Genomic DNA, 12767 nt, shown 5'->3' on the forward strand with positions numbered 1-12767 from the left:
ACAGAGGAGGGAGGCGTAGAGAACTGTGGGGACACGGGAGGAGGGCCCAAGCCTACTGATGGGCACTGGGGATGGCACTAGGGATGGCATCACAGAGGACCCGGCTCAGGAGTGGAAGCTGAAGAAGAGTGAATAGGAGCTGTTGTGTGCCAAGGCCCAGGGGCGGGGAGCAGGGTGCCTGGGAAACCCAGGTGGTTCGACTGGCTTGAGCGTGACAGAGAGGCACAGTGGCAGGAGGCACTTTCTATGAGCTTGAGATCTGTGATGGACACGTCTGTCCGAGTGAGAAACATGCCAACTGTCAGGTCAAGTTCTCACCTCTACACTCTTCTCACTTCTTTCACGAATTAATTCATTTTGTTCTCTTAATTGTTGCTGTTCTTCTTGAAGTGAAAAAATCCGGTCTGTTGCAGCTGAAAGCTGATTAAGAAAGATTTTTATATTTCTTAACATCAAAATGAATCTTACTGTTCAAATAAAATCTAACATTTGGCACCTTCACAACCGACAATTTATTTTCACATATCAGATATTCTATCTATCTACCATCTATCTATCTATCTACCTATTTTTGGTTAATCTTCACCTGAGGATATTTCTTCCACTGATTTTCAGAGTGGAAGGGGGGGGGGGGGAGAAGGGCGGAGAGAGCGAGAGAGAAAGAGAGAGAGAGAGAGAGAAATGGTGATGTGAGAGACACAAGTGCCCTGACTGGGGTTGGGACTGAACCTGCAACCCCAGGAATCGAACCTGCCGCTCTTCGGTGGGCAGGCTGATGATCTAATCACTGCACCACACGGGCCAGGGCTGGTCATATATTTATTTTATGTCCTTGTTTTGAATAGGTAATACATTCACATTCACAAAATTCCAAAGATATAAAAATATATATGATAAAAGTCTCTCCCACTCCTGCCTCTAGCCATCTCTGCCCTCTCCCAATTTCCTTGTTTTATAAAAGTGACAGCATACCACATAATGGGGGCAAAGATTTATGGATATAAGACATCAGAAATAGCTTAGACATCAAAGAAATAGTTTAATAAATTAAAGTGGAAGCATACAGTAGAAATATGTAATGACTGAAATGTTTACAAAAGCTGTTAATAATTTGAGAACATTCTTATAAAACCAACATGAAAATAAAATAAGTTATACAGTATTTTCTCACCACTTAATTAAACAAATCTACTGTGTTAAAAATGCTTAAGAAATATATATACCACATGATAAAAATAGCTGTCACTTAGCCAAGGGATTATGTTTTTTCTTCTGATTCTTTGTTCTTTTCCGCCTTTCCAGCCAATGAACAAAAGGGTGTCTGGTCAGAGGGCAGTAACGCACCCGGGGGTAGGCACCACCACCTGAGGAAGACGGCTTCCTCTCCTCGAACGACTTAGCGTTTAGAGAGACAGCCGCGCAGCCTCCTCATCCCGCTCCTGAGCGAGCCTGGAGGGAGGCGGGAGGCTGGAGCCGGAAGACCTCTGCCCTGGGGCCCTGGCTGTGCTCTTAGCAGCATAACCAACGGGGCCTTGGCGCACCGAGCTCTTCAGCTCTTCGTCAGGGCGTCTAAGTTCGCTCGGACTCGCATCCAGACCTGGGGTCTGTGAACACAGCAGCTGTGCCCCAACGAGAAACGTGGCGGCTCTGAAGGAGGTGCACGTTGCTACAAGGGAGGACACAGGCAGAAGCACGAGCTAACGCCCGTTCCACTCTCTGAAGACGAGCGAGCACGCCACGAGGAGGTCTCCTTTTCCCAAAGGACATTTTCTAATACAACTGTTTGCCTTTGAAAAAAATAACCCAGTCATTTCCTTTCAGAAGGTGAGTCAGCCCTGCTGCCAAGCAGGCCCTTGTCCGGGAGAGCGACCGAACCTGCTGGCTCTCCCACCGACCACCACCCTGAGTGCCTCCACAGGCCGCGTGTGTGCGGCACGTCTGTGGGTCTTAATCCAATGTGCTCTCTACAGCAGCGTGAGGGGGTCACCGTCCCGTGTGGCCATGAGGACTCAAACACCTGCCCCTCAGCGGGGGCCCAAAGGCCCAGCCACCCGAGGGGCAGGCGAGCCCGTTCCAGGCGCGGCCGGTCTCTCCTGCGAGGCCTGCCTGGGACGGCGCCTTCGAGTCTCCCCCACACAGATCGGCTCCGCCCAGAAAGGGTTTCAGGCCGCCTCTCGGAGAGCGGGTCCATGCCCTCCGACTCTCATCTTGGCTGTAACTCGCCTCCACCGTGGGGGAGGGGAGGGGGGGTTCCGCCTGCGGCTCCCTCTCACAGCCCTCCTCCTCCTCAGTGAGACCGGGTGGGGACATCGGAGCAGCCAGGGACCGCGCCTGTGGAGAGCCTCAGAAAGGCCGAGCACCCCCTCTTGCTAACAGGAGACGGATGTGTCCACCAAGGAGGCTGCCAGGCAGCTGGCAGCAAGCTGTCTTCCTCGGCTCAGCCCTCCCTCCCGTCCTTTCACTCTCTTCCTAGTGAGAAAGCAGAGCAAGGCCACACGGGGAAGCCTGGCTCCATGCTTCCGAGAGGCGACACCCAGGAGTGGGCGGGCTGCTGTCCACCTCGGAAGAGCCTGAGCCGCCGGGCAGCAGGGAGATGAACCGCATCCCAGGAAACGTGGGAGAGGAGAGCCGCTCACAAGGAGCTGAGTTTCTCCAGGGACGAGGATGAGAGGCCTGGCTCAGGAGCAGATGCCCTGGCTCCTGGGAGCCGTCAGGGCAGAACACACTGGGAGGACGTGAAACCTGAGAATGCCTGTCCCACGTGCAGCTCAACCCCAGGTCAGCAACCCAGTGCCAGCAGCAAGCAGCTCTGGTCGGGGGCACGGACGCACCATTTCCTTAACCTCAGGCCGTGCTGTTTTAAGAATTTCAGTAAGTTACCAACCTCTTCTTGAAGCTTTGAATTAGTCTTTTCCAAGCCATCTATCTTGGTTTGAAGATCCCCAACTGTGCAGCTATAGAAAACACAGTATTAAGAAAATGTGAACTTACAGAGGCCGACTGCCTTTTCAACCTGTAACAACGAGAACAGTGATTCCGATATTTCCTGCAGGAAGCGGAGTCCAAGGGCCTCCAATGAACTCGGATGACAATTCTAGGTACACATGTATGTGTGTGTACTGTACACTTGTTAAAGAGTGTTCAATGTTTTCTTCCCAACACAATAAATGGGAACTAAAATGCATTGGCAGTCATATATCTAATGTAATATTCATAACAAGACACTGGTACTTTTGGGTAGTAGGATCAAAGGTGATTTATAATAAATATTGTAATACTTAAAATGCATACTTTTATTGATTTCAGGGAGGAATGGGGAGGGGGGAGAGATAGAGAGAGAGAGAGAGAGAGAAACATCCATGATGAAAAAGAATAATTGATCAGCTGCCTCCAGAACGACCCCCACTGGGATCAAGCCCACAGCCCAGGCCTGTGCCCTGCCTGGAACTGAACTCTGACCTCCTGGTTCATAGACTGACGCTCAACCACTGAGCCACGCTGGCCGGGCAAATCTTCTAATACTTTGCCCCATTTTTCAAATATTCTTTAAGTAATATGTACTACTTTTCTACTGAAAAACATGTAAGGAGCTAGAGAAGATTGATAAACAATACTAATAACCCCCCAGAAATCACAGCAGTCACTTTCCGTTTGGACAATGTGCCAGGCCCTGTTGGTTCTAAGCTAGTGATGGCGAACCTATGACACGCGTGTCAGCACTGAGGCGGCCGCATGCCGAGGATGAAACATTTGCTGCTTCTGAGGATGAAACATTTGCGAAATAATGTTTTTTCCTCAAGTGACACACTACCCGAGTTATGCTCAGTTTTTTGGCGAAGTTTGACACACCAAGCTCAAAAGGTTGCCCATCACTGTTCTAAGCACTTTAAATGCATATAATCCTCCCACAATTCTGTGAGGTAAGCTTTATTAACCTATTTTACAGACTAGAAAACCATAACTTTATACTAAAGACTTTCTCAAGTTCATACCCGGATGAGGGGCACCGTGACTGAAGCCAGGTCGTCTGGCCCCAGAGCCTGCACTTGCAGACACCGGGCCCTACGCCAAACCTGGTGCTGGTGCCTGTGAGGGGACCAAGCCACGGCCCCGACAAGGCTAGAGACTCAAGGCTCAAGAGCTGGGTGGGAGCTTTTCAACAACAGGGCAGCGGGGGAGATCCCGCCAGGCCGAGGATGGCGGACCTGACTGTCCTTCCAGCCCTTTGACCCTCCCCTGAAGCCCCCAATAAAAGCGTTTGATTCATCCCCACCCCAAAAAGAACTGGGTGGAAGAGAAATAAAAATACAAGGACACAAAATGAAAAAGGGAACAAAACAAATGATATAAAGGGAACTAAAAGTTTACGAGTTGACAACTGTCAATTCTATACCAATTATATAGCTTAGAAAATATTAATAACATTTATATATTTTTTACCAAAACAGACAGATCCTCCAGAGAAGAAAACCTAGATGAACTAACACGAAGGGAAAACGGATACACTGGCACAGTACTGTCTGCGTACAGGCTCCGGCTTCCAGCGTCCGAGGAGCAGTAACGCTCACGGACTAGAAGGCGTTCAGTTCCCAGGCACAGAACCAACGCAAAGCTTCCCAGTTCGTGTTGCGAAGCTGCATAACCTCACTAACACGCCAGAGCAGCGGTCGCCAACCTCTCGGACCTCACGGGCCACCAGTAGGTGACCGCTGCGCCAGAAGGCGAGAACTAGAGGACAGCTAGGTCAAGTTCCCTGGTAAGAGAACAATGAAGTTTTAAAACTAGGATCAAGCAGAGTTTATCTCTGTGATCCAGGAATTGCTCAGTATGAAGAAATCTGTGACTAAAATAGATCACATCAACAGATTAAGGGAGAAAAGTCACAATTATCTTATTGGATGCTAAGAGTTCAACACCCGTTCCTTATAAAAACTCTCAGTGAACTAGGAAATGATCAAGAATTTCTTTCAAAGTAACAGCCAACGTCACACTCAGGAGAGCTCAGAGCGGCACTTCCCTAGGTCGGTCCCGAGGGATGTGGCAGCTCCTTCGCCTGTCTCTCCTGCCTCTGGGCCAGAGAGGCCGCCCTGCGAAGCTCTGACCATGTGACTGCGCACTCTCTGAAGGGGGTTCAGAGAGCGAGTACCGTCTCCCAGCACAGGCCACGGGGAATCTCCATCCCATAAATACCTCTAGCGACTGCTGTTTCATGAGATACGGCAGCAGCGGCTTTCCAATTAAAATGAAAAATCAAGATAAAGATGCTGGCCACGGCTACTGAATGCTCTCAGAGATCTAGCCCAGTGGTTTTCAATCCTCTTTCTCCTGCTCCCAAACCTGGAGGGACGTGTGCTGATTCCCAGCAGCAACAACGCTCCCCAAGGCAGTGATTTTCAACTAAGAGGCTGTGGGGAGGGGTGGAGAGTCAAGGTTTTACTTATTGACTCTCTAAATTGTGTAACTGCACAAAACACAGAACTGAAGAAGTCCCAAAAGCTCTTTTTCAAGACATCATACTTCTCCAGTCTGTACATGTGAGCAAGGCACGATGATCTTTCTTCCTGGTTTGGAAAGAAAGTTAGTTGGAAATACATGGCAACTCAAAAAAGTTCCACGAAACAATTATCAGGTACTGTGACTCAACTGTAGCCCTGGAAAAAGGGGTGAGCCTTACCTTAAGTGCCGGTTCAGTTCTTCCACATAATTTTTTTGATCAAGGACATCAGTAATTCTTTCATGCCTTTTAAAAGAGCACAAAAAGAAATTATTTTTACTAAGGGTTGACACTGTGTAACCGTCCCTCAACCTTCGAATCAGCTGGTAGGAGTAACAATGTTACCAGGAAACCAAGAGATAGAGCTTAGTACTGTCTACATGGCCCTGAGGGAACAGAGAGCAAGGCTGTGGGGGGACAGCAGCTGGGGCCTGGGGAGACATGGAGACATACCTGGAGGGCAGGCTCCTGCAGACACCCTCCCCACCCTGCAACTGGCTGAGTATTTGGGAGGATGAAAGCCATGAGCATGCAAGGTGGAAACACCAACAGCCACATGCAAATGGCTCCCACCGTGGCAGATGAAGACACCTTGCTATACTGAAGGAAAGGAGGTTGGCTTAGAAAAGAAGACCACGAGACTCGAAACACAAAGCTGATGGGTCTGCATTAAAAAAAAAAAAAAAAAAGACTTTGCCTGGCCAGCATGGCTCAGTGGTTGAGCATCGACCTAAGAACCAGGAGGTCACGGTTCGATTCCTGGTCAAGGGCACATGTCTGGGTTGTGGGCTCCATCCCCAGTAGAGGGCATGCAGGAGGCAGCCAATCAATGATTTTCTCTCATCATTGATGTTACTATCTCTCTCTCTCCCCTCCTCTCTGAAATCAATAAAAGTATATTTAAAAAAAGACTTTAATATTTTAAAGTTAGCCCCCCACATTCCTTTACATTCATACATACGTATGTACATAAGAAGGATCATCCTACACAGGCGCATTCCACGGGTACTGGATTTGTTTTCCAGTGCAGTCACTTTTTTCCTTTTACCTGTTCTTCACTTTACATAACTCTCCCAGGTAACCCTAACCCTGATGAATATATACTGGCCTATCTAATACAGAGGGAATATGCTAATTGACCCTCACACCATCGCAAAGACGGTGGCGCCCACAGCCAATAAGGAGGGAATGTGCTAATTGACTACCCCGCCCTCAAAGATGGCGGTGCCCACAGCCAAAAGATGGTGGTGCCCAGTCCCCTCAGCCCCACCGGGGCAGGAGGCGTGGCCGCTCCACGTGCCTGCCTCCGGAGTCCCCCAGCCCCCTCAGCCGCCCAGGGCCCACCCGAGGCACAGGCAAGCCTCAGATGGCGGCTGCCCAGGGCTGCCCAAGGCTCAGCTAACCAGGGCCGGCCAAGGCTTGTGCTGCCGGCAGTAGTAGCAGCAGAGGTGTGATGGGGTGTTGCCTTCCCCTGATTGCCAGGTCACCTCCCACCCCTGAGGGCTCCTGGACTGTGAGAGGGGGCAGGCCGGGCTGAGGGACCACCCCCTCCAGTGCATGAATTTTCATGCACTGGGCCTTTAGTGTGCATATAATCATCTATCGACCATGTGGTGTGTGTGTAAAATATAAAATATGGACTAGGGATTTTTTGGGTTCGTTTAAAAATGGTATACATATACTTCAGTATCATACTTTTCTCATTTAATAATACCTTGTGGAAATCCCTCTAAGTCAACTATACTAGTAGCTCATTTTTTTAGGTCTTCATGGAATATTATGGATGCTCCATAATTCATTCAATTATTCCCTTACTGATGGATAACCTGTTTATTTCCATTTTTTAAAATATAAAGAATATATTTTATACACATAAACTGTTGGACATAGAAATTGGGACTCAAAAGAACTGTTGGCCCAGAAAGAAACTCACTATAGACTGATTCATTTGCCTCTCAGCATAACCATTATTGCTTGTCTCATTTTCGGTTCCTATAAGTGTATTCCTAGTATCACACGAGCTCACTCATCTAGGGGAAATGATGAACAACATAGACTGAAGAACAAGAACAGCACTGATCAGACTGTCAGACCTCAGAGGGAAGGAAGGGGAGGGTGGGGACAAGGGAGATAGATCAACCAAAGGACTTGTGTGCTTGCATATGAGCCTAACCAGTGATCACGGACAACAGGGGGATGGGGGCATGAGTGTGGGGGGGTTTGGGATGGGAATGGGGGAAGGGGGTGATGACAAATATGTGATACCTTAATCAATAAAGTAATTAAAAAAATAAAAAATAAAATAAAATAAAAAGAATATATTTTAAGTTTAAAGTAGGTGAATCCTTGTATTTAGGGTGCATTAAGCATTAATGGGGTTCCCTCTGGTCCTTTCCTTGATAAGGTGTGCTGCCAAGGTGCTGAGACTAGGGCGAGGGAGGTGTCTTTGTTGGAAAGAAGAGTGAATGACAGGTAACAGATGCACAGAGTAAAACAGTCACACACGACCCAAGGGTTTACAGTGTATCTCCCTCTGTCCTCTTCCCTCCGCAGCATGGCTACCAATTCTACGTGCCACTCTAGAAACAGTCCATGGGTACGGAGGTACAACATATATAAATAGTGTTTTTTTTTTATCATAACGTAAATGGTAGCAGGTTTTACATGTTGTTTGTTTTCTTCTTCTTTTTTTTTTAAAAATATACTAGAGGCCCAGTGCACAAATTCGTGCATGGGCAGGGGTCCCTCGGCCTGGCCGGTGATCGGGAGATTGGCTGGCCGGGAAGAGGGACTGCAGTAGGTTGGCTGGCTGCAGGTTGGCTGTGGGAGTGCACTGACCACCAGGGGGCAGCTCCTGCATTGAGCATCTGCCCCCTGGTGGTCAGTGCGTCATCATAGCAACCGGTCGACCGGTTGACCAGTCATTCCGTCGACTGGTCATAATGGTCACTTAGGCTTTGTATATAGATATTTTTATTGATTTCAGAGAGTAAGGGAGAGGGAGAGAGAGATAGAAATAACAATGATGAGAGAGAATTATTGATTGGCTGCCTCCTGCACAGCCCCCACTGGGGATGGAGCTCAAAACCCAGGCATGTGCCCTGACTGGAATTGAACCCTGACCTTTTGGTTCACAGGTCAACGTTCAACCACTGAGCCAAACGGGCTGGGCGTCCAGGATAACTTTTTAAAATAATTTTTAAAGTATTTTTATTGATTTTTAGAGAGAGAAAGAGCAAGGAAGAGGGATATATATATAGAAATATTGATGAGAGAAAAATATCATCGATTGGCTGCTTCCTGCACAAAACTTACTGGGGTTCAAGCCCGAAACCCGGGCATCTGCCCTGACCAGAAATCGAATCAGTGACTTCTTGGTTCATGGGTTGACGCTCAACCACAGAGCCACACCAGCTGGGCCAGGGTTACTTTTTTTTTTAAGAATGCTTTTGTTAACAAGGATGAGGGAGAGGTCCACATGGAATGAAAGACATCAAAGATAACATTAGGATCAAAGAACAATTCCATGGGCAACTTCCATATATAACAGTACCATCCCATTTACATTAAAACAAACTGCATAGCAAAATGCATGACCAATGGCCCTGGCCAGGGAGCTCAGTTGGTTAGAGTGATATCCCAATACGCCAAGGTTGCAGGTTCAAGCCCTGATCAGGGCACATACAGGAATCAACCGATGATGCATAAATAAATGGAACAACAAATCCATGTTTCTCTCTATCCCCCTTCCTCTCTCTGAAATCAATTAAAAAAACAAAACAAAACAAAAAGCACCAGCCAGTGTGGCTCAGTGGGCCTCATCCCTGTACTGAAAGGTTGCTGGTTCGAGTCCCAGTCAGGGCACATGCCCAGGTTGCGGGCTCAATCCCTGGTAGGGAGTGTATAGGAGACAGCCAATTGATGTTTTGCTTTCTCTCTCTCTCTCCCTCTCCCTCTCCCTTCCTCTCTCTCTAAAAATCAATAAAAAATCTTTATAAAAGCAGCCCTGGCTGGTTTTGCTCAGTGGATAGAGTGTCGGGTTCAGTCTTCGGGTTCGAATCCTGGTCAACGGCACAGACCTTGGTTATAGGTTCAGTCTCAGTCGCCGGCCCCAGTTGGGGCACAAGTGGGAGGCAACCAATCAATGTGTCTCTCTCACATCGATGTTTCTCTTTCTTCCCTTCTCCCCTCCCTTCCGCTCTCTCTAAAAATCAATGGGAAAAATATCCTCACTCCTTGGTGAGTATTAAAAAAAAAATCATGACTAACAACGATGTATCTGAGGGGCATTAATAAAAGGCTTGAAAGGAGACATGAGCAGACTCCTCTGAGGGAGGAGCGGGAGTGGCAGTGGGAGGCAGACAAGAGACAGTATGAATGGAGGAATTTCCCTTGTCCTCTGCATTCTGTAGAGCACAATTCCTCAAACAACGGGAAAATTAATGTATCACTTCTGTAATTCAAAGTAGATAAATAAAAAGTAGAATTTCAAACAAGGCTAAAACAAATGTAGCATTCTTTGCTGGGATTTCACTAATAATGTGAATAGCAGCATGCAATCCAGTACTTACTCTTTGCCACCATCAAGATCCTGCATATCCTTAAGGTAGAGGGAAAAGTCGATCACTCCAACCTGTTCAACATAAAACATATACGTTTAACCAAAAAATCACTTTCTACACAAACCTTACCATCTTTAAAATTCTGGTATTTACATTCCCTGTCTCTTTCCTACAAATACTTAGGTTAAGCAGCTCTATAAAATAGCAATCAATCAAACAAGAGAAGAAAAAATTACCCCACCACCCCCTTGTAGAAGAAAAACTTACTAAAAATCAAAATTTAAAGGAATATTCTGAAATGTTACCACCTAGTTACGATTAGTTTTGTGTATTTATTCAATAATCAAGTTGTTGACAAAAGATCAACGAAGTTCTTTGGATGCCAAGTAATAAAAACGGGAGAGACCATGGCTTTAGACGAAAGCGGCGACCTTCACTAAGACTCTGACCCCTTGCGCCGGGACTGTGGGGAAACGGGCCATCGGTATGCCAGGAAAATTCTCTGCTGCTGCGGGCACCTGGAGAGGATGAAGACCCCTCACACGTCTCAAGGTCAAGGGCTTTGTCCAGAAATAAAGCACCTGAGAGAAAGGGAGGGTCCTAGCCTGCCATCATCCACTGCAGTGTAAGTGAAGCTATTCCTATTTGAAATATAAGAATATTGGGTCCACTGATAGAGAAATGTTTAAAGTCATTTTATAGCCATATCACAGAACCCTAGGGAGCATACCAAAGAATGCAGCAGATGGAAATGTAGTTACACAAAGGAAGTTCCAGGATAAAATTTTAAGTCAAAGAATAACATGCACAGCATTAAACTCCTTATCATAATTCACTTGTGTTAAAGCCAAAGCTATGCAGGATGGTTTCTGCAACTTCTCTGTAGCACCTCCCACTAATCCACATTCCTGACCCTTGATCCTGGGCAGCCTTCGTGCCGGTCTTGATGAGTTAGAAAACAGCAGAAAAATGCCCTGGCCAGGTGGCTCAGTTGGTTAGAGCATTGTCCTGTATACGGAAATGTGGCAGGTTTGATTCCCGGTCAGGACACATACCCCGATTGCAGGTTCGACCCCTGGTCAGAGCGTGTACACAAAGCAGAAGAGCGATGTTTCTCTCTCTCTCTCTCTCTCCTCTCTCTCTCTCTCTCTCTCTCTCTCTCCCTTCTTCTCTAAGAATCAATAAAAAACATGGATTAATGTGCTTCAGCAAGCAGCAGAAACGATGGCTATGACTTCTACAGCAGGCTAACGAGGGCAATATCAGCTTCTTCCTAGCACTTGCTCTCGGGGCACAGACCTTTGAATTCTCGGCTGGCATGAAAGAAGCCTGGCCAAGCTGAAGCCATCATGCTGGGAAGACCACCTGGGGACAGAGAGGTCAAGAAGCCCCTGCTGCTCCAGGCCAGTTCCTGGAGCCCCTCGGCCTCTCCCATCCAGCGAGAGCAAGCCTTCCGAGCTGCCTGCCCGGCGCCAAACAACAGCGCTCAGAGGAGGAAGGGCCTTGCTGAGCCCAAACCCCCCTGTGAGATACAGTGGGTGTTACTGTTCATGTGCCTGTTGGCTTGTTACACAGAAAGAGAAAACCAGAAAAGACTGAATTTGAACCAAAACCGATGTATACATAAGTGCATTGAAAATGCAGAAAGTTTAAGAAAGACACCCCAACTTTTACCGTTAAGATGAGAGTAAGAGAGGGGAGGGGAGAAGGGCAATTTGAATTTCACTTTTCATGCTTTTGTATTAATTAATGTTTTTTTTTTTCAAGAAGCCTGTACTTTTGAAATTAAAAAAATAACGGAAAAAATATATATTCAAATAAAAAAAAAAAAAAAAAAAACAAGAGAAAGAATGAGAAAGAATATCCAAAGTAGAAATGAATGGATAAGAAAGCAAATAAAATCCTCCTCCCAAAGCAGAATTAATACAAACAATAGCTGCTTCTTTGAGTTCAACAAAGTAGACTAACCTCTACCAAGTATGATCAGTATTCAGCAAGTGCACGATATTACATGTGAGAAAGGTGAGATTTTACGATGCTGTAAGAGAATATGCTCATATAATAATTGATTTGAATGAAACAAATGACTTAGGGAAAAATTTAAAAGACTAAAACATAGTCCTAAGACTCAGGAAACCAATACACTAACCAAAGGCCATGAAAAAAACGTAATGTGATAAAAGAACTAGGACCAGCAAAGGCATTAGAAGTGGTCCTACCAGCAAGCCTTCAAAGAAAAGCAACGCCTGCGCTAATGAACTGCTGCGGGAAACAGGAAAAAGGACACTATCCAGCGTATTTATGAGGTTAATACCATCCTCACACTGAAAAGTGACAAAGACAGCATAGGAAGGGAAATTCAGAACAGTGTCACTAGTAGCTGGAAACACAGAAATTCCACATAAACCAGAGGCATATTAAATCTAGAAACACACTCAGAGAATAATGCATGGAGACTTAATTTAGGAATGCAGGCATAATATCACACAGTAAACGGATGAATTAACTCAATTATATTTATGAATTAAAAGCAAATATGACATTTCAATGGATGCCAAAAACAGTATTTGGTTAGCATTTAATGTTCACCTTTCATAAAAACACAAAGTAAATTAGAATAAAACAGTACTTTCTAAACATGAGACGGAGGACTCCTCAGACATCAACAGCAAACACACTTTATGGTGACAGATGAGAGGCACTGCGTTAAA

General features: G+C 46.4%; 1 protein-coding gene across 2 annotated transcripts in view; it reads right to left on the bottom strand.

Annotated features, from left to right (window-relative positions):
- The window catches only part of RUFY1 (RUN and FYVE domain containing 1), a 62509-nt gene that overhangs the window by 25792 nt on the left and 23950 nt on the right, over positions 1-12767 (bottom strand). Inside the window, exons 6-9 of one of the 2 annotated variants that reach the window (XM_054717123.1) lie at positions 10066-10127; positions 5675-5740; positions 2885-2954; positions 319-420 (exon numbers count right to left, since the gene is read on the bottom strand). In XM_054717123.1, coding sequence (XP_054573098.1) covers positions 319-420; positions 2885-2954; positions 5675-5740; positions 10066-10127 — 300 coding nt within the window. The remainder of the gene's footprint in view (positions 1-318; positions 421-2884; positions 2955-5674; positions 5741-10065; positions 10128-12767) is intronic. The other variant, XM_054717124.1, reaches the window with a different exon arrangement.

Source organism: Eptesicus fuscus, chromosome 6 (assembly GCF_027574615.1).
Source record: "Eptesicus fuscus isolate TK198812 chromosome 6, DD_ASM_mEF_20220401, whole genome shotgun sequence".
In the NCBI taxonomy this organism is placed as follows: Eukaryota; Metazoa; Chordata; class Mammalia; order Chiroptera; family Vespertilionidae; genus Eptesicus; species Eptesicus fuscus.